We start from the raw sequence: 25,338 nt of genomic DNA on the forward strand, positions 1-25,338 counted from the left end.
TGGTGTTCACTTCCAAACACAAAATAAGTAGACAACAGGAGTGCACCCACAACTTTTCCCTTCGCTCTCACTTTATAGACACTACCACTCAGCTTTCCTACATCAGCATTTCCTCACAGGCAGCATTCAAAATGCTTCTAACCCTCCTTTTGCATCATTACAGAAATTCTCATCAGGTTGGAAAGCATCCCTTGCCCGTTTCTGTGTGTAATTTCAAAGTTATTGCATTCGATGTAATGAACAAGTGCCAGGCAGCACTGAGGGAGGCTGGAGAAAGCTCAGCACAGTGAGAGACTTCAAATAAAAGGCTTGAACAGCGGATGTTCCACGACCGGATGGATAGCGAGAACGTCCATGCATCCAACAGTCTCTCAACTTCCACTGGACATGGGGCGCTGCACCTCTAGGCCAGGGAGCGCTGAAGTGCCACGGTGAAGGTGCTGACATACTTTGGGAGCCAGCAGCCCGCGGTGTCCCAGAGCGAGGGACAGGCTGTGCCCGGGAACCGGACAGCCCGTGCCCGCGGTGTCCGTGCCAGCTCCGGGCACGGCCCGTGCCCGCGGTGTCCGTGCCAGCTCCGGGCACGGCCCGTGCCCGCGGGCCGGGCGCTGCCGGGAGCGGGCGCGGCGGGCGGTGCCTCCCGCGGCGTGGGGCGGGGGCCGGGCCGGGCCGGCGGAGCGGGCGCTGCTCTCGCTGTCGCTGCCGCTCTCCTCTCTGTCGCGGCTCTCTCTGCCGCACAGGGCGGGCGGCAGAGGCGGCAGCGCCGCTCCCAGAGCCCCCCAGCCCCGCCGCCGCAGCCATGGAGAAGCAGCCCGGCGGCGAGGACGAGTGCGCGGACTCGGGAGCGGAGACGGGCGGGTGAGTGCGGGCGGCTCTGCCGGGCTCTGGCGCAGCTCCCGCCCAGCCCCAGGGGCTGCACTTGTTGCCAGCGGCCGCCGCCGAGCGCGTCCCGGCAGCGGCGGGGCTGGGGCTGGGCTGGGGCGGCGGCTTCGTGTCCCGGGCAGAGCTTCCCTCCGGCAGCATCCCGCTCAGCGCCGAGTCTCCTTGCCTTGCCTTCCCTTCCCTGCCCTCCTGGGACTCGGTCCGGTCTGACCCCCGGGGCGGCAGCACCCTGCTCCGACTGCCCCCGGGAGTTCTCGTTCCCCTTCGGTGAAGCAGACCCCACCGTCCGCCTGCTGCACACGGGGAGGAAGCCACGGACAGGTCGTGGCTGTGGGGTGATGGCTCGGCGGTGCGGCCCGCGCTCGGCTGTAGATGCGCTGGTCAGGGCTTGGTGCCGCACCGATCCTGTATCCCAGGATAGTGCGGCTGAGGATGGTCTGGGAGCGTGTCCAGGACCTGTCTTCTCCTGGCAGTGACACCCAGACAGCACCAGGCAGGGAGAGTTTATTCCTCAGAAGGACCATTGAGAGCCTTCTACAAAAGCAAGTTTGATTTACAGGCACCCTGAAAGTGGGTTGCTGTTGTCATGATTCTCATTGTGATACTCTCCATTCTAGTCTGTGAACTGCTGTAAACTTTGCTGGGAGTGTCATCTCAGTCAAGAGACTTTTTTTCCCCCTAATTTCATGACCATGCTGCCAGAGGTGTGCTGTTTGTTAGCTGCATGACTTCTCCTAAGTTAATGGTGCTGCAAGGATGATCCATGGGATCTCCTATTCAGCTCACGCCTTCAGCCCATCTCTGTGGGAAAGGTTAGTGCTTTCAAGCCTGTCCTACATGCTGCTGCCTTGGGATCTTGTCAGAAATGGCAGTGAGCCTTTGCTCCTCCTGTGGCTCCAGAAGGGCAAAAGGAGGTTGCATACTCCTGCTAAGGCTGTTCTTTCCCGACTCTTCCTTCTCCTCACTCCTTGCTCCTCCAGCTGTTTCTCTCCAAGCTCCTTGCCTGGTGCATCTCTTTTGGCCTCTAGTCTGACTCTTGCAAAACTGTAAAACTAATTATTTGCACAGTGGTGTCAGGTGCACCACACCAAAACTGAAGTAGCAATATTACAAATGAAAATCTAAAAGGTGAAAATGGCATATGGTAATCTTTTTCATACATCCAGCTAGTAATTAAAATAATTTTTAATCTCTTCTATAGTCTGAGAAGTTAAGAACTTTTCCCATCACCTTGTATTGTAGGCACACCTAACAGTAAAAGCTTTAAAATATTTTATGTGACATAAGTTCAAAGGAAAAAATCCAGGCTTCTTTTCCAGATGTAGATTAGTCCCCATTAGGGACATGAGTAAAAGGAAGACAAGGTAATCAGTGAACTCATGCCCAGTTCAAAGCTCAAAAACCCCTTGATTGGTCAAGTCACTCCTAATTTGCTGTGTTTATCTGGAATGGAAAAACCTGGGTTTCCTTGGGACAGGCACTTGGAAGGATTTGACCCAGCTGGTGACTTTAGCCTTTAGACCTCAGGGACCAGCATGACAGCTGCTTGTGTCTGGTGTTGATGAGGTGCTAAAGCTGATGATTTTATGAAGTGTCTCTGTCCCATGTGTGACACTGGAAAGTATAGGTTGGTGGAAGAGTCTGTCTGAGGAATTTGAACAATGACATATGGCAATTAATAGCTGCAGTGCTTTGCACTGACATTTATTTTGAAAAGCAATGGATCTCTGCATTTCAATTATTGTTTTTAGTTTTGTTTAGCAGCTATTTAATTCTGATAAACATGTTGCGTATGTCTCTTTCATAATGTTTATATTTCAGCTTTCTCACCAAACCAACTGTTCACAGCACTTGCTTTTCCCTGTTACCAGATCTGCTATTTGCTTTGTCTCAGTCCCGTCACAGCTATTGCTAAACTGAACAATATTCCTTTTTCACCAATTACTCCATGGTAAAAAAAAAAATTAATTAACTATTCTGAGCTTCAGCAATCATCCTCTGAAAGAATAAGGAGGAACAACTGTCAGAGTGATTCAGGACCAGTTTTGCATGGGGTGGCCGCTTTCTGTCACTCAGGGAACAATAGTGGATAGTGACTGTAGTAACTCCAGGCACTGCACGCCCTTGTCATCTCAGTGATGGTACGTAATGATGTGTGAGCTCTTACACGGAGCCTGGGCTGCTGAAGCTGCTTAGAGCAGCTAACAAATTGAACGCATCAAGTACTCCACAGGGCATATGTTGCTTAAGGTTTTGTTGTGGCTGCCAGCTATAAAAGCAGGCAAAACTCTCTGCTAAAGGCAAGATCAATTACAATTCAAAGCCTTCATTTTCCTAATCCTTTAGAAAATATGTTCCTCTTACTGCATTTGCCTTGGTAAATAGGGTTGGCAAAGAGTCTGCTGAACAAAAATAGCATATTTGGAGTTCCTGAATCCAATAAGAATGGATTGAGCTGGTGTTGTCAAGTACCTAAATAAAGGGTGTAGAACGTAAAAGCCAATTAGTTTATATTGGCTGTTTATTAATGAGATTTTAAATAGTTTGACCATCCTTGATCTGAGAGAGTTTGCCTATACAAGTTGTATCTTCTCAGGAAACATATTTTGGGAGTTTTTAGTATAGGAACCTTATTTCATTTGCTACTGAAAACTTTTAGTCCAGAAGTATGGGACACAAAGCTTTCTCTGCTAATAGTTTCAGTAGTGGGTTTGTACTATAAAACCTGACATTTTAGGAAGAATAAAATAGTCTTTCTTTGGTCTTTTATTAGAAAGAAAACAGAGGGCAAAACCAGGTGGAAGAAAGATTGAAGGGAGGAGAAATGTACATGTTTACAGAACTGTAGTTGAATAGCAAAGAAAAACAAAAAAGTGAGAAAAATAACAGTTGCTTAAAATTAATTGTAGAAATATTAATTTTAACATTTTCTTCATTTTACAAGCCATGCAAATGCTGTTATTTCACTGTCTTTGAACAGCAGAGCAAAGATGACAAACTAAGACAATTTTGGAGGCTGTTAGGCATGCCTGATTTTGAGGCAACAGTACAGATTGGCTACCATAGGTATGCAGACCAAAGCATCAGCTTAATTCACTGCATTCAGGACCAATATCCCAAGTGAATGTGGAAAACCAGCTGGTTTCTCTATTCTAAACATCAAGGTTCTAAACATTTCAACATCCATGATAGTTCCCAGCAGAATTAACTTAGCTGTAAGAGCCTATGTCTTAAAAGGTTCACACTTTAATCATTAGCTTACTGATTTTTTCCAAGCCTAAACATGTAAATTTTCCTCACCTTAAAGTCATTTAAAGTTTTGAGAAGTTATAACTTTTAATTTATTTGAATTTGCAACTTACCTGCTTGTATTTCAAATAAATCATTAATCTCTTTAGAGAAAGTGGAGAGACATTTCTGAAGTACCAGGTGAGGAGGTTTTTTGTATAAGTTTAAAATATAAATATTGATGATGCAAACTGGATTAAACACTAGTTAATTGTTGAGTATTTGATAAATTTTAGGAAGAATGGTATAGTATTTTTTGGTAGTAGACAAGTGCAACAAAATTCTATATCAACAAGATATAGAGAAATCCATTGCAAAACAGAGAAACAAGGGATGTTTGAACTTTATGACACTGTACCATGCAGCAGCTATTTGTAACATATATTTAGAAAAATACAGTGCTGTTTGGTTGCAATTAATTTTCATGGTTCTTGTTGCCTCCTTTACATTTTCTCCTGTCTCTCATCCCTCAAATTATTTTTGCAGAGATTATGTTCATTTTTGGAGTGTACTATACTTGTTTGTTGGTTTTCCTTATGACTCTCCCTAGCTGCATGTGCGATCCTGGCCAAATCACAAATTATTTGAACCTCTGTTAACTTATTTCTTAAACAGATCAAAAAAGCCTTTCTTTAATTGTTACACTTCAGTAAAAGGTGGGAGAGGGGTACAACTATATATGTACATATTTATATGTATATATATGTGTATATATATATATATAGTTGTACCCCTCTTAGAGGTAAAATATGAAGAACATTGTAATCCATGTGTGTCCTCAGTCAGAATGGGTCACTTAAATTATCAAATTTCATTGGGGTGAGAGGTTACTTTCATGTCTCATGTTTCTGGCTTTAAGGAATTTGTCCCTTAGGACTTTGTATGGCAGTCTTTCAAATTGACACGTCAGTCTCTTGTTACGTATTTCATCCATCTATGAGAAACTCTCAGGAGCACAAACCACTGATGCCGAAAGCTATTTTAAGGCCTATTTTTATCTTGGGGCTTGTTTTGTTTTGGTTTGGGGTTTTGGGGGTTGTTTTGCTGTGGGTTTTTGCTGACACTTTCACTTCATATATAGACCCATCAGTCCAGATATGTCATGATACTCAAGCTGTCTCTGATTTGACATTTGAATAATGTGAAGTTTAGCTGTTTGTCACAAATTGGGGTTGAGGCACCATTTCCAACCAGATTTACTCAGTGAAGTGAAGCTGTTTGGTTGAACATCAGGGCAGGCAGACCTGAGAGTGCCAGGCACTGGAGCAAGGCACAGACAGCAAGGATGAAACAGACTTCAGATCACATTCTGGAGGCTGTGAGCTCTGTGCTGATACCCATAATTTTCAGGTCCCAGCAAGCTGCAAGTTTTACCTCAGCTAAAGTAGCTGTGTGAAGGTTTGATGTCTGGTATAAATCAGGCTTCTTCTGTTGTTAATTAAGAGAACCAGGACCTCAGGAGGATAAGTCAGCCTCTGGTCTGGGATGTGTGGACCCATGGCACCTGATGTGTCCCTCTGGGAGTGCTCTGTGAGGGAGTGGTGAGCAGGGTGTGCAGCCAGGTGTGCTCACTAAATCCCAGGGTGGTCCTGCCTCATCAGGTGCTTTTTGGAAGATGACAAACAACTTTTCAAACCTTATACAACAATGATGTCTCTCATGTGGGGTCTCAAACATTGCTGTTGGTAATGAGCTCTGGAGTGTAGTGGTTAGAGCTGCTCAATGGGAATCCATCATCTGTCTTTGTCACTTTCCTAGAAATCCAAAGCAAGGAGTTTAGGGACAAGTTGCTGTGAGTAATTCCATTTCAGTCATCTTGACTGCACAAGTAGAAGTACCATGAGGGTAACAGATTTGTGCTGGACTGGTATTAGTGAAGCAGATTGTAATCTGACCTGTGGGAATTTGGTGATAAGAAACCCAAGACAGAGCTATAAAGCCAAATCTTCTCATTCATGCCTGGGACTTTAGCTGCTATAAAATACTCCCGTGTGCCCTGTGGAGCATTTTCTGAGGGAAGGAAGGAAGAGAAGCTGTTAAATACAGTACTTAATATGAAACAGTGAAATGTGCTACAAGTCTAGGTAGAGAAGGCATGGGAAATGTGAATCCAACAGGTTCCATTCCATCGGTCCTAGGCAAGCAAAGGATGCAGAAAGCAGAAGAGATTGTAAACTTTCTGCTATTTCATTTTGGGGAGTGGGATTAAGGAGCCCTTGCAATGGAGACTGCAGGCATATTGGGGTGTAGTATTATGTTAGAATTACTTGAGATGTTTGTTTTACACAGCAGGCTGCCTTTGGGGATGTTGCACAGCTCAGAGACCTTGGTCCTAGCCACAGCAGAGCATTAAACAGCACATAGGGGTGTCCCTGAGCACAGGATGGAGTTGTCCATATTGTTGAATGATTAAAATGATTTGATGGGGTTGGTTTGAATGGGACCATGTAGCTGTCTCCCATGTCTTTCCTGGGTATGTTTTATCATGGGCCAGGATATGTTTTGCCATGTTGCCATGGTTCAGGGATCATTCTCAGCAGACCACTTGCCAGGATGTTTTGGAAGGCGGGAGGTTTCACTGGTACAGGTGCAGAGTGTTTCACAGCACTTGGCCTGGGTCCCAGGTAGTTCCCTTGGGGCTGTTTGTTTATGGCTGCGGCTGTCAGGGCTGTAGCTGTGCTAACGTGGGGCTGTGTGATCACAGCTGATCAGTGTGCCCAAGAAACCCAAGCACCATGTGATGCTGGAGGAGCTACATCACTTGTGTGAGCCAGAGCTGTGAGAGAGCCATGTTCTCACCTAAAGAAACAGGCTTACAGTGTTTTTAGGTACCACATTCAGCAACTGCAAGTTTCACTAGCAGCTTTTGCTGGTATTCAGTGGAATGTTTCCCTCTTTTGGATATTTTGAGGTTCTGTATCACTAATCAGCAGTGAGAGGTGCAGACAGATCTGAGAGGATTGTCCAATATCTTTTGTGCTCCTGATGCTCTTACCATGTCCAATAATGCACAAGTCTGATCCTTCAATGGTGGTAATGGGAACTGAGGTCCCACCTTTATCACAAGCTTCTACATCCCTATTTTAATGTCTTTTGACATCTTCACAGCTCCTCTTTGCTGGTGGGTTGACCATTGAGCACACATTCTTTGCAGACTGATGTGTCTTTTGAGCTATAAGCCTTGCTTTTCAGTACCTCACACTGTTTCAATACCCTGTTTGATAATTTTTCTTCTCATTATGTGCCTATAAAGGGAACAGTCCTCTATTTGTTCACTTTCTGTCACGGATGTTTTTTTCCTTTTATCTATAATCAAACATCTATCAGAGGAAATAGCTTGCTGCAAGACCATGTAATAGACCTGGAACCTCTGAGCCCCAGTGTGGTCCCAGGTGTCACCATTAAAGCACATGAGTGCTTTCCTCTTGAATTATCCTATTGGGAAAATCCTCTTCCAAGGGAAATGATAGAATCCAATACTCAGGATGTTTAAAACAGGAATGAAAAGAACAGAAAGGAACACAGTTACTTGATGTCCACAGAGCCTGTATGCCCCAGGAGATGTTTATTTCAGTACTAGATTTTTCTAATGCATGGTTTTGTCAAAGGGAATGTTGTGTGTGCTGGTCTAAAAAGCTTAAAAGACTTATACTAACTTCAGAATTTAGTGTCCTAAATAGATGACTGTAGAGAAAACAATTTAATTTATAAGCCACTTACCAATGCATGCCATGAATCTGAATGGTGTTTCTTCTAATATTTTGAGAACACTAATGATTTTGCTAGCACTGGGTTTTTCTGGGTTTTTGGGGGGTTTTTTTTGGTGTGGGGTTTTTTTTTTTTTTTTTTTTTTTTTTTTTTTTTTTTTTTTTTTGTTCTCAAGGACTAGATTCAAGGCAAAGAAAGAAGTTGGAGGGAGATCAAAAGGTGATCCAGGTTGTCCCTGAGAGCACACAGAGAGACTCATATTCATCCCATTTGGTTTTAGACACCCAGTCTAGGGTTCTACATTAGAAATGTGGTGTTTCTACATTAGAAATGTGGTGTTTCTACATTAGAAATGTGGTTTCTGTAGGCTTCTTGTCTAGGCAACAGTTAGGGAGAGATACTTCAGACCTCTCTTTTCATTGACAATAGAGGGAGCTTAGGGAGGGTACAGCCCTCATTTCGGTATCTGAGGTTGACATAAGCCTTTGAGCCTAATTACCATTTGTGGATGTCAGTTGTGCAACAAACATGAATTAAGTATTAGCTTGAACTATATTAGAACTACAAAAAAGCTCCTGCAATACAATTCTAAAGCCTATTAAAATGTGTCTCTGCAATTTGTCTCCAAGCACACTGTTGTCTCCTCCTGTCTCACCCCCCATCTTTTTATTTTTCCTCTTGTTTCATTTTTCAAGTCCTGCATGTACATAGACTGCTACTCCCTAAGTTCAGGTCTCATTAGTTCTCCATGTCCTATAATGTGCCTGCAGCACTTTGGGATAATAAAATAACAGTGTGAAGTAATAGAATACTGTTCCAACTTGCAGTAAGCAAAAGGCAAAATGTTGTCTCGCTTCCATCCGAAATACAAGCAGTGCAGATTCATTTTGAATTAGCTGCCAACTGCTGAACACAGATACATTGAAGGACAGCCCCAGGCTGTGTTCAAACAGAAGTGCAAACTAAATGAATTCTTGCTTGGGCTGCTTGGAGGCAGCTGGATGTATATTGCTTGCCTCTAGGCTTATGAAGAATGACATGTTACACAGTTTTCACACCCTTTCAAATATACATGGTGCCAAGTGACACTGATGTGACTTGCTGCTGAAAATACTGTGTGGTTTTCTGGCCTGCATAGCACCTTAGCCAGCCCCTGGCATCACTTCCCCTTGGTCCCTGCCCAGAGCCAGACCAGCAGTGTGTACATTGCCCAGCAGTAGGAACAAAAAGTCTCCTTCTATGCTCATGTGTATGTCCAGGCTTTAGGTAGATAAATTAGAATTTATCAGTCAGTAGAATTGCCCTGGTAAATTTTAGGGCTTGTGTGGGAACCCAGGACATCCCTCTGGCTGTCCAGAGTGGCCAAGACCCTTGCCAGGGGGCTCAGAAGCCCTGGCACTGAGCCCAAAACATCTGTGGTTTTCATTATGACCCGTGAAGCAAATTACCAACCTTATATGAAGATCAGCAAGCCACAACAGTTTAGGTAGAATAAGAGTGAAGTTATCACGGGGTGAAAAGGTAGATTTTGGGGTTTTTGGTATGGGAGTTCAGGAGGCAAGATGGAGGAATCTGGGCATATCCAGCCTTTCTTCTTCTTCTTCTTCTTGGCCTCCATCTTCTGCTGTGATGTTGGCATTTACAGATTGGTTTAGAGTAGAAGCTTACTGTCTAACATAGGTGATAGGTATTGGGCAGTAATTGTAAACATTGTATACGTAGGTTTTAGTTCAAAGACACAACACCACCCCGGGGGCAGGCAGTGTGCCTGGAACTGTCCTGCTGGACAGACCTCGGCAGGACAGGAGATAATTTATAGATAAGATACAATAAGCAACCTTGAGACTGAGAAATTAAGAGCTCTGGCTCCTTCTTCAAGTGCTCGGGCTGGGAAAAGGGACTTTTAACATCTCTCAGGGTCATGGCAACCAGCAAAAAATCCCAAGAGGCTTGATGTGCTTCAGTGGTCTCAGATCTAGGGGGAGGTTAGCAAAGCCTGGGGAGAGGGATGTGCTGCTGATAGTGGGTACAAAGAACACAGAATTCAGAAGCCACAAGGACATTTGGCAGAACTCACAAGATAAGGATGAAACAAGTAAAGCCAACTAATTTCAGCAACTGTGCTGAAGTCAGCTCTAACTAGGTAGAAAACTATTTCACCGGAGGAGATGGTGAGCACTGACTCCCAGCTCCCTGACTCAGGAAACCCACTGACTGAGACAGGCTGATCATTGGCATGGCAAGTGAATCATGTAGCCAAGCAAAGGTGGAATACTGATCAGTAACAGAGCTGTGTGGCTGGTAGCCAATGAACCCTGACTTCTTTTCTTGCTAAAATACAAATGGTGTGGAGCTTTGATGACTGGGGACCCAGCCTGTTGTGGGCCAGCTCCCTGCTTTGCACAAACCAGACAAAAGGAGTGGGAATACCTCTTCTTGGTGTGTAAATTGGTGCTGCACACGGAGCAGTGAGCCCACATTTGGACAACAATGTCATTACTGCCCCTGCCCTTCCCAGCTGCATAGGGGTCCTGGAGGGGGTTGTTTGAGGGGTAGCACTTGATTCATGGACGAGGTGCTGTGGAGCAGCTCTGTGTGGGGTGCCTGAGGGGGCCTGCTAATGACCTAGACCTGTGGTCTCTGCCAGTGGGACAGAGATGTTTCCTTGCTCCTTGGCCTTATCAAAGTGGCTGGGGGTCTTCTCTTAGCAAAGAGTGAGTGAGGGAGAGCTGCAAGCCCCCTCCAGCAACTCTTTCTCCGGCATTGCCCAGATCTTTCCAAAAACTATGAAAACCTCAAGGCACTTGATGGTATTGGTGAATCCTTTTTCATGAGTTTTGTGAAAAATTCAGGTTGTGTCATCTTTCACTAGTCCAGCAGGATTGGCAAGAGTTGGGGGTAGTTCCTCATCATCTTCTCACCTAACCAGTATGAGAAGATGGCATCTGATCTGCAGAGTGCTGAGTGCACAGCTGTGAAATATGGGGATGACTGTAATTGCTTCTTTCTTCTGCAGAGATATGTCTACATTAAAATAAAAAACAGATACTATACATATGTGGGACTGATGTCCTTTATTCCCTTGGTTGCCTGAGAGCCTAGAGTATGAAGGTGTCCTGAGAACAGGCTTAGATGGTATCTACTTCCACACACATCTCCTGGGAGTCAAGGCTCGTGTGGTTTCTTTAATTTAAAGCAATGTTGCAAACTTGCTGCAACTATTATATAAAACAAGGGTTTAGGTTTGAATCCAAGAGCTGTGTCAGAGCTCCCTGAGCACTTTGCCTGTTCAGGGCACTGCAGGGCACATGTGCCATATGTTTATGGTGGCAGGGTGCTCTGGTGCATGGGGTCTGTTTTGGGGACCCAGGAAGTATGAGGGTAGAGGCTGTGTAGCTGTGAACTCCAAACCCAAACACTCAAAGATCATAGGTAGGGTCTCAGCAGTGGAATTTTTTTTTTTCCTTAAATATTAAGTGATAGCACATTTTACCTTATTATTGCTGAATCTTCAGGACATAAATGGGCTATGTTTTAATCAGCTCAGAATGGGGTTTTCAGGAGTTTGGGGTTATGTGCAGCCAAAAAATTAATTGCACTGCTGCTCAAAACACTCAACTTCTCTGACTTTCTCACAGATAATCCAGTATGCCCTGAACTAGAACCAATGGCTGTATAGTTTTATTGAGATGTCTTCAAGAGGAAAACTGTCTACTAAAGCAAAAAGCTTTGTCATCTAAATGTTTATATTTTGGCATTCTTTTTTTTTCCTTCTCTAACAGTTGTGACTGTAGAACTATAAAAATTCTGCTTGTCAAATAGCGTTATCTTAAAAAGAACTCCAAAATATAATCTGCAAAGCAGCATTTAGAGGACATAAAGTGAGGAAGGAGAGGAGCTGAGTCAAAGTCTAGTCGACTTCTACTCCTCACCTGTGTCTGAAGCAGACTATTTCTTCCTTATGGAGAGCCTTCTGAGCTTTTATTTCCACACTTAGAATTAGGTAGCATGAACAACCCCTAGATAAAAGCATAGTTACTCATTCTACTTATGTATTTACTCATTCTACTTACATATTTTCAAAATTCACATGTGATGCCTGTTTTTCTGAAGCAGTGTTCAAAATCTGTTCCAGTTATTCTCTTAGCGCAAAAATAGTGCTAAATGGACATTAAACTTTTTCAATAAGCACTGTGTGTTAGCTTTGGTAATTTTTTCATTATTCCTTTTAGATTTTATACATTCTAATTTAAATCTTTGTCTTGCAGGTCTGAGTACAGCCGTATGTCCTCTACCAGCAGTGAGTATAACTTTGAGATTCTTTTTTAAAGTCGATTATTATATTTTCTTTTGTTCTGCTGGCTAATATTTATTAACATCAACCTGGTGTTATTGACAGAGTTCACTTTGACACATTAAAGTCTCCATTCCTTCTCTTCTTGGATCTATGTCTAGAAACAATATAGAAAATTAAACTGTTTGAATATTTATGACCAAACACAAACCATGTGTAAAGACCCAAATATTGGCGCTTGCAGGGATGCAAGGCAAAATGAGAACAAAATCTATAGACACTCTGTGGGCCTGTGTGAATGGGCCCTCAGGCCAAAGGAGTTTGCAGTGATTAATGTCATTGGAGCGGGGAATGCAGGAATAATTGAATGTTTATTGTGAGCTGATGCCAACATAGCACTTCAGAGCAACTCCAGTGAAGTCGGTTTTTTATTTCAGAGATGGTAGATGCTCTAGTAAGTGCCACAGTCTTTCTAGATATTTACAATGCTAGTTGATTTTCATGTTATCCAACTGATAAAAGACAAATTCGTGTGTCTGAATGATTTTTTCTATTTTTTTCACCAATGCAGAATGATTTTTTTTAAGCAACAAGGAACACTTTTTCACTCCATCTACTTCCTTAGTTGTAGAACACACTGCATCCGCAGCACTTTGAAATGCAGTAATGCTTATTCATGCATGACTGCTGGTATCTCTCCTTGTCCAAGTACAAAGTGATGTCTGTCTTCCTGATTCACACATAGGCATGAGCTTTATTTATGCCAAGCAAGCACATCAAAAATTCCAAGATGACAAGTTGTGTTTTATAATCTGGATCTTTAAGCACCATGAAAATCAGAAGGGAAGAAAGCTGTCAGGTTTTTTTCTCATTCACACATTCTGGCTCAAGTGTGGGGAGGGTTATTTTCCATCTCCCGTGGTCTTCACTGAAGGGCTTTAATTGATTTCAACAAGAGCTGGATGAGACAGCATTCGTAATGTCTGACTCCTGAGCTGATGTGACTAGCAAGGAACTCGCTGCTTTTCCTCCATCTGCTCACTGTGTGTGAGTGTGTCTGAGAAAGAGAGGATTTAGTGCAGCTTTTTCCTAAATTCTGTTGTTTAAATAGATTTCTGGATTCTCACTGTTGGGCATAGTTTTTGAAATGATTGGGAGGCAAAATCCAGGCAATCAGCTTCTCTGTGCTAGTGAAAGCATATTGGATTTGCCTGATCACACCAGATGTGTGGCACACCACCCTCTCAGCTCTCAGTTTCAGATGATGGCTTAGGGAATATGCTGCCAACTTCCTCCACTTTTTGGGTGGTGACTCATACTTACTTGATTAATGGAGGCAGATTAGTTCAAAAGACAAGGTGCAAGTAGAGTATTTCCCATTTTAAAACTTGGTTTGAATCCCTTAAAAACTTTGCATGGCTGCTGCACATTTTACAAATAAAGGTAGCAAATTACATGTGTAAGCTTGGTTTTTATTAACTGAGGTATTTCTGAGGGGGATGAATCTGTTGTTACGTGGCAGCTGCAGTGTGTCCTGTTATCTCTGGTCTGCTCAGTGTCTTGCTGGCCACTGCTGTGCTGTGTATGTGGCCACTGCTGTTGTGTTTCAACACCAGTAATTTGTCAGTACAAGGAGGTATTATCATTCCGGCAAAAACACACAAGTTCAGGAGACAGAAAAGTCTCCTCCTTTCTCTTTTCTGCTTCCAAGGCAAATTATAGTGATACAGCTTCACAAGTAGCAGTATTTAGCTTTGCCTTTTGAGGGGTTTGTGTGGTTGGTTTGGTCAGACACTGCAACAGTAACAGAAGCAGTTACATAAAAGAATTTTGGTAAAATCGAAATACTTTCATGTCAGAGGCTGGTAGTGGGTATGTAATTCATTTTAAAGAAAGATTGTTGCAGAAGAGAGATTGGAAATAAAAGGTGATTGTGACCTTGTAATTTCTTTGGGGAAAAGATTCAATAAGTGCTATCATTCACAGTACAAAAAACAGTCTAGTCAATGATGTTGTTAGTGTAGCCAAAATAAGCTGTTGTAAATTATGAAGGAAAGAATCTCCCATTATCTGCAGCTGCTTCACCTGAAGCTCCTGTTCTAATGGAGTTTATCTAAACCAGAAGGATTACCTAAACCAGAAGGAGTTTATCTTAACCAGAAGGTTAATTTGGTTTTACAGGGGTCCTATTTGGTAGTACCAGTGAAGCTCCAATTTCAGTGTTTAACAAATGAGTAATCTTTTCACTTTCTCCAGTGCTTAACTCCACTGGACAATGGTTTTCCACAGACATGCCAAGAAAAGGTTAAGAAAGACTTAACAGGTGGATCAACTACAGCTTCTATCCTAGCAGCTGAGCAGACTGCAGGACTTTGCACCAATGCAAAGTTGTACAGGAGCTCCAGACCACCCAGGTCGGAAGTAAAACCTCATTGGCTGCTAAGTGGCAGTGGCAGGATCATTCTGTGCCTATTTCTAGTACTTTTTTTCCCTGAGCACAAGGCAGTAGCTATCGTGGTCAGTGTACTGCTTCAGCAGTTCAAAGCCCTGCCTGGTGCATTGGTTGGACCTTGGGTTTTAGGCAGCCTCTCACTTCTTTTGTTCTTTGCCCTTGTGTCCCAGCTTCAGACAACCAGAAATGCTTTTTACTGGCAGCATTCATCTAATGCTTGTGGTTTTGTACAGCAGGTAATTTGGGGAAGAGTACCAAAGTTTGCAGAGCGTGTGTATTTCGGCAAGAAAAGGCAGCGGGTGCCTGCTGCACTGTGGCTGTTGTCAGGGTGACTGTGTGCCATTTGGCCTCGTCTTATTGAGTTGGACAAAAAGGTCACACAAACCTGTCTGCAGAATGATGCATCTGGAGGTATTACAGCTTTCAAAGGTTCAGCAGTATGATTTCAGTGAAGAGGAATGCCTTTTTTTTTTTTTTTTTTTTACCTGAATGCTGGTGTATGTAGTTACTTTTTCCTTTGTTCTTTAGGAGGAAGAGTGCTTTGTCTTGTTTTGCCTACTGGTGTGCTCTTCATTAATCTAGGAAATGTATTAACCTTCATTTTCCTCGTATTTTCAATTACCTTTTCAATGATGGTGTTCAATTTTCTTTAGGGATCCCTAATTCTATATGAGAGAGAATTGTGCTAGGCACTTTACACCCACAGAAGGGACCTTGACCTGAGGTATGTAATGCCAAAATATAAAGCCCAAAAGTGGCATATGGATACAGACAGTCAGAATCACAAAGAAATAATTAATTAATGTTGGTCAGCACAATGAACAGCAGTCTCCATACATCATAATTTTAATTATCTTCAGATTGCTTTGAGCTATGTGTTTCAGAGATGATTTTCAACTAGGGAGGAGGAGTTTTGATGGGGGATGCTTATTGCCTCTTCTGCTTAATTTTTGCATTGATGGGAATGGCTCTTCAGAAAGACCCAAACCAGAAATGGACGTTTTGAAACATGGCTTTTGTCATTTGTAACATTCACAAAGGATGAGAGGAAATGGCCTCAAATTGCACCATGGGCAGTTTATATTAGATATTAGGAAAAATGTCTTCATTGAAAATGTGGTCAGGCATTGGAACAGGCTGCCCAGGGAAGAGGTGGGGTCACCGTCCCTGGAACTGTGTGGATGTGGCACTTGAGGATGTGGTTTAGTGGTGAGCAGGGCAGTACTGTGTTAAGATTCAATGATCTTAGAGGTATTTTCCAAACTTAATGATTCTAGGATTTGAAGTATTCCACACCTAGTCAGCCTTGGAGCCAATAGAACTAGGTTGTCTTAGAAATAATTGTAGAAGTGAATGATTTATTTTTTTTTCTGTAACCATTTTTAGCCTGGCAGTCAGGTAACTGCCTGGATACACATTTGTACTGGTCCAGCTAAGTTGGTAAATGAAATATAAAAATGGTCCTATGGGATAAGATGCAAGTCTCTGGAGGAGTTTAGAGCCTTTGAGATTGTAGAACCCAGTAGCATGCAGTAGTTCAGGTTGTGCTTCTCAGTGAGATAAAGAGCTTGTCACTCACCTGCTTTGCAGTTGGAAAGCTGGTAATTCACCTTCCCCTGCACCCCTGCCTTTCCTTTAGCAGCTAGGAAACAATAAAGTCCTTGTAGGGTGTTCATATTCTTTTATGGTAAACCTGAGAGCTGGGGTATTAAAATTTTTATTTCTGTGTTGCACATACCCATGTTCCTAGCCCATGGAATTTCACCCATTTTCTGGTTCTAGAAATTGAACACAAGGAGGTTTGTTTTGGCAGATATAAAATATGTGGGTTACTGCACATGTTTCTTTTTAATAAATGCTCTGTTTGATATTCTGTTCCTACGCTGGTATAAATTCAGATCATTGTTTGGGGATTTGGTCAAGCTTTGGTCAACATTTTGTCAGTGTCATCTGCATCAGCTCCCCAGGCTTGTGACCCTGTGGGAAGCCCTCACTAGAGCAGGCTCCTGCCAGACCCTGCAGAGCCCTGAAGAGAGGAGCCCACGCTGGAGCAGGTTTGCTGGCAGGGCTGGTGACCCCATGGGGGGCCCGTGCTGGAGCCCATTCCTGAAAGCTTGCGCTCCACAGGAGGAACCCAGGCTGAAGCACTTTGGGAAGAACTGCAGCCTGTGGGAAGGACTCATGTTGGAGAAGTTCATGGAGGACTCTCTCCCATGGGAGGGACCCCACCCTGGAGCTTCCCTCTCCCTGAGAAGGAAGCAGCAGCAGAAATGATGCAATGAACTGACTGTAACCCCCATTTCCCATCCCTATGTGCCACTGCAGGGAAGGAGATGGAGAATTGGGAATAAATTTAATACCAGGGAGGAGGGAGGGGTGGGGAAAGGTGTTTTTAAGATTCATTTTACTTCTCTTTATCCTACTTTGATTCTGATTCTGATTGGTAATAAATTCCACTAATTTCCCAAAACCAAATCTGTTTTGCTCTTGACAGTAAGTGATGACTGAGCTCTCCCTGTCCTTAACTCATGATCCTTTAATTAAATTTTCTCTGCCCTGCCCAGTAGAAGAGGAGAGTGATGGTGTGGTTTTGGTGGGCACCTGGTGTCCAGCCAGGGCCAACCCACCACAAGATGCCTTGTAATAAAAGCACAAGGAGAAATGGGTTCCTGTTACTTGTGCATCATTTCAAAATCTGTCTTAAATGAACTGTTAAAGGTGATGAAAATTAACCATCAGCAGAAAGAGGAGTGGGTCTGATTTTGGCTTTAAAATAACTGTCACAAAGTTGAATTTCATAATATAGTTGCATGATTTAAGTTAGGTTACTTCTAACTGATTCTGACCCAGGCACTGCTGGACTGGGTATCTTCTAAGTCTGTTTCTCCAAACAACATAATTTAATGAGTGTAAGGATATAATTATATTCTTTTATTGCTATACAAAGATACACTGTAGTATATTGTTTCTTATTTCCATAGAGAACAGAGATGCTTTTACAATGGCTGGCAATAAACTGTATTAAATACAATTATAAAAACAATTTACAACAGGCTTGCCAGCATCATACTGCATTTCCAGAAGGTGTTATTATAAAACGAAGACTAATTAAAGCATGAGGAGAAATGCAAGTGGAAATTGGACCCAAATAATGTAAAGCCATAGCCTGCAGCATCTGTCAGTGTTGCAAATTCAGGTGTTTTATGTAGTAATGAAATCTGAAGTGTCAGCTCCTGTGGAAAATAAAGCTGTGGAAAATATGATACATCTTCTGCATGTCTTGCCTGGCTCATGTTATGATGCCAGGGGTAAAATGCAATGCTGATTCCCACTCTGGCAGGGGGAAGAGGGAAAATGTCACCGGTACGTGCAACCTAGCAGTCTTTGGCTGTGCAAAACATTTATGTAACTGCTGGTCATCAGATTCTACTGTGCTGAAGGACCAAATGCTTGCATCCAGGATAGAAAAGTGCAGTGCTGATTCACAGAGAGTTGAGCTTGGAATGCACCTCTAGAGATGAGGCACAGCCTTGTGTAAGGACATGCACAGAAGAATGCATAACTTGGAATTAAACCTAGATTTGATTTTTGCATTCCAAGTGATATTGACCACAAACATAACATTGCCCTTCTAAAGACTGAGGTTCCTGTTCAAGTTTGTCTGTCTTGGAGTAACCTGTGTATCTCTGGTTTTTGTAAAATTCTGTTTCACTCTTTGGGATCATTTAGCATGCACCAAGCTGTGTGTTCTATGGTTTAATTACTTTCTACTGGCTTGGTGCTAGATTGGGATTTCTGTATCAAGAATGTGCAAGTGGACCCTAAACAGTTACTGCACCAGAGTTATCAAAACATTGTTTGCAGTTGTTTTGTATACTCTTTTATGACCACATCCAGTCAGTTTTTTTTTTCTTGTCATACAGATACAGCAGATGAAAACTGGACTAGTTTAGTGGACTAGAATAATGTGTATGGATGACAATGTAATTCTTTTCTAGTTCCTTTTTTTAAGGCCACATAGTCATAATCAAAGCCATGTAACCAAATACATCCTCATTTATAATAATCCAAGCATATTTCAGAAGCATAGGAAATCTTTGGTAGACACTGAGCTATCAAGTGCCATACAGTTGTAGTAAAATCTTACAGGAAATATGTCAGAGAAAGTTAAATTGGATTATTTGGTGATGTGGGTTAAATTTCCCCCTGTGGAAGTGTTATTGCTGCTGTCCCAGAAAACCACAAGGAGCTAGGCAGCCATTTAGTGGGTGTTTTAACCCTGAGAAATGGGTTGCAGGAAAGATCTTGGCACTCTTGCTGGTACAGTGATGAGAATGATCTGGAAATTGTTGCTATGTCTGTCTGAATTGTTAAAGCCCAAAGAGGGAAGCTAAAAAAATAAATCTGTCCCATGGCAACTCCTGACTCAGAGGCACTAGTTGGGGTAGAACAGGAAAAGCCATCTGAGTCACAGAGTCAAATAACAAAACACTTGTGAAGGCTGCAGCTATTAGGCAGTTTCTACTGAATGTTGCCAGTGCCAACAGTCAGTTTCCTCATGGCCATAGCACATTATCGTGGGGTACTTTCTTTCATCTGAACTTTTAAAAATAAATAAATACCATTTGTTTATGCACTCTCAGTGGAAACTGGGGCATTTGGTAATAGTGCATGCCATATTCTAGAGCAGTAGATATCCTCTGTCTGCCTTGTTTTTGTTGGTACAACATTTGTTGATTTGTAGTTTGGGGGAAAAAATAATTGTACCTATAGTTTATGTATGTAGCTATGTATGCTATAGTTTATAGTTTATAGTTTATAAAATGTTCATGAAATGTTTACCAGGTGACTCCTGGCTGCCATCATAGGGGACCGGGATGGAGCACGGACAGCGAAGCATGCTTTCCATTCCTGCTTCCCTTTTCCATCAGCTGGTAGGGGGTAGATATTTTCAGCCACACGCTGCTGTCAGCTGAAAGGATTATGAGATTCAAACTAGTTTTCCACTTCTGCCAAGTCCAAATGGGTCCTTTGCTGTAATGCTGATATTGTTCATTGTCTACAGAGGCACAAACGTGGCAATGCACAGCCGTGCCTCAGGGTTTGATCCCACATTGTCTCTGGTTGTGTCTTCAGTGCAGATGTTTTGGTGTGACTTCTGCCTCCTCTCTGGCTGGCTTTCCCTGCCACAGCTTTGGTGATACCAGGAAAATTTGTGCAAAAGCACAGACCGATTAAAAGAGGTCTGTCTGAAATGGAACATTTTTAGCCAAGCTAGTTTTCTGACTGCCACCAGAAGACACAGTCCTTATTATTCCTGAGGTCTGAGAGTTTCTTTTCAGTATGTTCAGCAAGCTCTTTCAACTTGCATCTAGATCTGACACATGGGAAGCACTGGAAACACTTAGCGGAGAATAGTAGGGGGAAGAGTGCCAACAGTAAAGTCTTAAATTGTCTTAAGCCCATCATAAAATCACACTTTCAGTTAACTAAAGTACATTGTGTGTGGTATGGACCTCATTGTTGGACTGCATTTGTTAGCTACTCAAGTGTGCAGTGTTTCTTGGGGTTTTTTTTAAGGCAGTGTTCTTTCTGCCCTTTTATAAAAAACACATTTTTGACTATCTCAGCTTTTCACAGGAGTGGAATTTTAAGAAAACACAATGCCTATAATCAGAGGATTTTGGAAATTATGGTGTTGGATGCAGTTTTTTACAGCTTTTGATTTACTAGTGGTTGCTGATGGGAGTTTTATTATGTAGTAATTTATTTACATAGTAATTGAATTATGCACACAACTTGTAATTGAATTACACATGGCAGCTCTCTACAGAATCTGGTATTTATACCAAATATCAGTGTCTGGGTTCTTGCCAAGAGCTATGATCCTTATCTGTGGTTGAGGAGAGTATTGAAGACTTCAGTGCTCTCCAGAGGATAAGTAGATGATAAGGCTGTTGGGTTTTTAAATTGAAATTCTGATTATTTCTAACGATATAACATAATGTTCAAGCAGCATATTTTAAGGGAGAACACCAGGCAGCCAAAATAAAGAGCTCATGGAGAAGTCTAGAGCATTGGCAGAAAAATCATTGTCTTACAGGGTGTTTGTAAGGAATTGCCAAGCAGTTTACTTGCTTGTAACCATGGTGTGAAAGCACCCGCTGTAGGTTCCTATGTTTGTTTGCATGAAGATCTCATGCACTGTCTTCTCAGAGCTGGGAGTCCTTTTTTTCATTGGGTGCTTAATATACAATGAGCACAGCCTCTGCTTTGACGTGCCTCCAGGCTCCATAAAGCCTGGGTGGAATACACACACCCAGCAAGAAGTGTCAGGGACATGGGATTACACATCCAAAAACACAATATGGCATTATCATCCTTTCTTTTTAGCCTGTTTCTGAAGGGAAACATAATGTGAACTTGTGCCATCTATCTTAACAGAGACACTAACTTCCCACAGGTTTCATTGGAACTGAATGGAATACACTGGGACAAGAGGGAGAAAAAGTACTAGTAGGAGTTCAAGTTACCCCTTTTCCTAACCTGCAGCTGGACAGGCAGCCCACAGGCAGCACACACATCCCTTTACACCAAGCATGAGCTGTTCCTTAGCTGCCAGCTAGTGAGGGGGTAGGTGAGAAATCTGCAGCACTGTGAATGAAGAGATGAGGGAAATGGGGGCTGAGAAAATATCTGTGACCTAGGGAGTGACTCTGACTCTTTGCCTTGGTATGGACAGTCAGAGCCTTTCTAAAGGAGTCAAAGAAGTTTTGGAGGATATCATGGAAGACATGATAATCATGTAGCTCAAGGGCTTTTCTTCCATAACACCACAAAACCACTTCTCATTTGTGGACAAACACAGCAAGATAATGTGCTAGAATAAGATAATGTGTGTTGGCCCACGCAGATGAGGCACCCAACATGGAAGTGTGTACAGTGGAGAGTGGTGGGCCTTATCTGAGTGTTGAATCTGCTTCTCACCATTGGGCTACAAAAGGAGCCCAGGACAGCCAGCCACGTGCTGAAGGGACATCCATCAGGTCCATAACCTTCCATGGGAGGACTCTGGGCCAGAAAAGTTGTGATTCCCATGAAGGAGATGAGGGTCACATGACTCTGAAGAGGGCTTAGTTGGCACCAGAGACAATCTGACTGCAAATGGAAGAGGGAGTGCCAAGTATTGTTGCATTATCATCTTAAGAAATGTAGCTATGCAAGCACCCGGCCAGCAGAAGGGAAGGCAGCAGGAATACTTGGAAAGTTGAGAGGTGTGAGATGGCTCCTTTCAACAGCAGCTTAAATTGATCATGAAAAGTTACCTCTAGGCAGGCCAGGAGAAGATAACTGGTGAGAGAGGGATGAAAATTCACTGGAGCTCGAGCACAGTGGGGAATTTCAGCAGACATTTTACCATACCATAACAGCAAAGGTACCACTTGTTTAGATCTGTCATTGCCTTTGCTTGATCATGCAGGTGCTTCTCAGGTTTCTGTGGTTGAAATGACCCCCGAGGTATTAGAACGCCTCTTTTTTCCCAGCCCCGCAACTGAAGAAGTTGATTCATCGGTTCTGCTTTTCAATGTTGTTTATTTTCTCTTATCTGTTACATTCTTTCTCTGACCTGCTGAGGTCTGTCCAGCAGGTCAGGTTGTGGCACACTGACCACCCTTGGGGTGGTAACTTTTTATACTAAGAACTACGTGTACTTTATTTACAATAATTTTCCAGTACCTATCACCTATGTTAGACAGTCTGTCTCTACTCTAAACCAATCAAAAAGTGTCACCATCACAGCAGAAGATGGAGGACAAGAAGAAGGAGAAGAAGGACAGGACATGTCTAGATTCCTCCATCTTGTCTCTTGAACCCCCATTCTAAATCCCCAAAATTCTACTTTTTCACCCTGTGACAATTTAACTATCATTCTACGCAAACTCTTGTGGCTTGTAAATCCTCACGCAAAGTTGGTAATTTTTTCCATGGGCTAAAATCGAAGGCACAGGTGTTTTTGACTCTGTGCCAAGGTCTCTCAGCCCCTTGCCAGAGTCTCAAATCACCCAGGGCAGCCAGAGGAATGTCCTGGGTCCCAACAGGTGCTCTGTGGGCATTAAGTGTTGGCTGTTGACAAGATTCATTCCCTCAGGATTGGCTGCAGTGCTGTACTCTAAGGTTAATAATGACTCCTTGTAAGGCTGTTCATATTAATGTACCAGAGAAGGCTTTTTATCTCCATCAGAGAGATAATGGGCCTAATTTTGAGCTTTTTTTTTTCACGTTTTTTTTTGTTATTGTTTTTCAATAACAAAAATTTTCAATCTACTGGAGGAGCAGATTGACCATTTTGCTGTGCTTGTCTGTGTGCTGGTCTTCTGTGCATTGTCTGTGCTTTCTTAGCATGGATGGAGGAGTAGAACATTCATTGTAGAACATCCAACTGCAGTTCCTCAGGAAAATGATGCTTTGAGGGAAGTGTAAAAGAGGTTTCTCCTCTTAGCATGGTGCTGTGCAGAATATCCCCTTTCTTCTTGCTTCTGAACATCCTTCCTGGATTTGAGGTGGTGTGCAAAGCAGGGCATACTGAGAAGAACATCATCCAGCAGCCCTGCATTTGTCAGATGCTATTAAACAGCAGGGAAAGAGAATGGAGGAGCTGGTGAATCTGTCACATCCTGCTTGTTCTAAAGTTTATTGATTGTGCATAATTCATCAAAGCATGACCAACCTAGGGGTGGGTTCTGCTGCCAGAGGTGTCCAGTTACTGCTTCTGTTGCAGCTGCCCATAAAGCAGAGCTCCTTGTTTGTGAAAGCAGCCTCTGACTTTGTGCCTGCCCGTGAGCCTTTCAATTAGTACACCTAAAAGGATCACTCTTGCCTTGGACTCAGATAAAATGTGAAGGTCCTGTTCACTGAGAAATGCTACAGTTTTGACATTTCCTTGTGTTTGGCAATGTGATTGAAGCAGGGAGGTACTGATACTTTCTGTGCAACAACAATCCTGGGAAATTTTAATTGGAAATATTATAGTGCCTTTTTATTCTGACATTATTTATACAGTGTTTGGGATTATTTTACATTCCCACAGTTGAAATATTTTGATTGATTAACAGTGAAAAAACATGCTGTTTTGTAATGTTTGGTTTTGAATTATTTCATTACTTCCTAATAGCAGTAATTTCTTGATAATGAAGTACTGCTTGATGGGAGTTGCAGTTCAGAAGCTTGGCAAATTCACCCTGAACTGCTCCTGTTGCCTGATTTACATCTCTGGTACTGCATCATGCAATTTGGTCAAATGGAATTTGAAGTCATACTGACTGGTGTAGCAATAGAGGAATCTGGTCTGTATGGCACAGGACATGTTCAGGTGTTGATTCTCATGAAGCATCATGCTGCAGTAGAAAAAATGGAAGTTTGTGTTCCAGTGTTCTGATTCTCAATGCAATAGTGCTGGTCAGAAAAAAAAAAATTCAAGTATTTTTAGGTTGGATATTTCCTCTGTGTTTCCTGGAGAGAAGATTGAAAATGTACGTGACTAGAAAATTGAAATTATCTGCTACAGTTTGGAAATGCTCTCTCACATGCACAAACTAGGACCAGGAACCAGTCTGCCTAAAATCTCACTTTATTGTAAATTAAATCCTATCCTATGAAACTTACCTGGTTTCCTTGGCCCTGTAGGTAACTCTTCATTAAATAACTCCTGGTAAATCTAAGAGGTCTTTAGGTTCACCCCTTGTTTCACCAGCACAGGGTGAGGAGAGACATTTCAGGGAGACAGGTATTTATATCCTTCCTAAGCTCTGCTATGGGATGAGTTTAGTTCACTGGAGAAGCCTGGAAAATCAGATCTCATCAAGACTGCTGGAGGTGGTGACTTCTGAAATAAAACAGTAGTTGGAACACTGCCATGAGAAGGAATGGGTTTTTACTCAGGGCACCTCCAGAGGAAATGCAACCTGAGTATGTCACAGTGTAAAAGAGGGACCAGACTGCCAGGTCATGGCCAGAGTTTTGCTTGAGCAAGGTGTGCAAGAGACTTAGGGCCAAAAAGCAAATGGAATGGGAGACTTCTCTAACCTAGGATTATGCACGTGGTGTGGAAGAAAACTCAAGGCACATTTTGCCTCTTGTGTGGGTTAAAGTTAAATGGATACATACTGTAGGGAGAAGGAACGTTAAATTCAGTTCTCCATATCTGCAGATGAGTCTGGCTGCTTCCCAGCTGCTAGGGTTCCTGTCCTGACCTTTGGGCTGACTGACTGCTTTAACCCTTGCACCTGCCGTGGGTCAGGAGCCCTGCCTTCCCAGCCAGCAAGAGTGACACCTGACTCCTTATGGCGCCTCTCAGGGGTGCTGGCTGCTCCTCCAGCCACTGAACCCATTGCTTTCCACTTCACCCCTGGGTATTTGTGTCACTAGATCATAGAATCATAAAGTTATTTAAGTTGGAAAAAACCTCTAAGATCGTCAAGTCCAACCATGAACCCAGCACTGTCAAATCCACCTGTCCTGTTTGTCCCCAAGCCTGGGCATCTTCAGTTTCAGAGAAGTCACAAAAGGAGGTAGTTGGCACAGGCAGACTTGACAGGACACACTGCTTTCTTTCAGATTGTCTTACTGATGAAAATGTCCTGGTTTCTGGGCAGGAAGAGTCACAGGGCTGGACTGCCATTCTGCTTTGCAGGACTTTCTTTTATCTCAGCTCAGC

The 25,338-nt window shown here is 42.9% G+C and overlaps 1 protein-coding gene across 1 annotated transcript in view; it reads left to right on the forward strand.

The window, feature by feature from the left end:
• Positions 1 to 691: 691 nt before the first annotated feature.
• Positions 692 to 25,338, forward strand: part of FAM124A (family with sequence similarity 124 member A) — a 38,039-nt gene continuing 13,392 nt past the window's right edge. The window contains exons 1-2 of the mRNA XM_030954324.1: positions 692 to 858; positions 12,147 to 12,178. Of these exons, the coding sequence (XP_030810184.1) occupies positions 800 to 858; positions 12,147 to 12,178 (91 nt within the window). The 5' untranslated portion in view covers positions 692 to 799. The remainder of the gene's footprint in view (positions 859 to 12,146; positions 12,179 to 25,338) is intronic.

This window comes from Camarhynchus parvulus, chromosome 1, assembly GCF_901933205.1.
Source record: "Camarhynchus parvulus chromosome 1, STF_HiC, whole genome shotgun sequence".
NCBI lineage: Eukaryota > Metazoa > Chordata > Aves > Passeriformes > Thraupidae > Camarhynchus > Camarhynchus parvulus.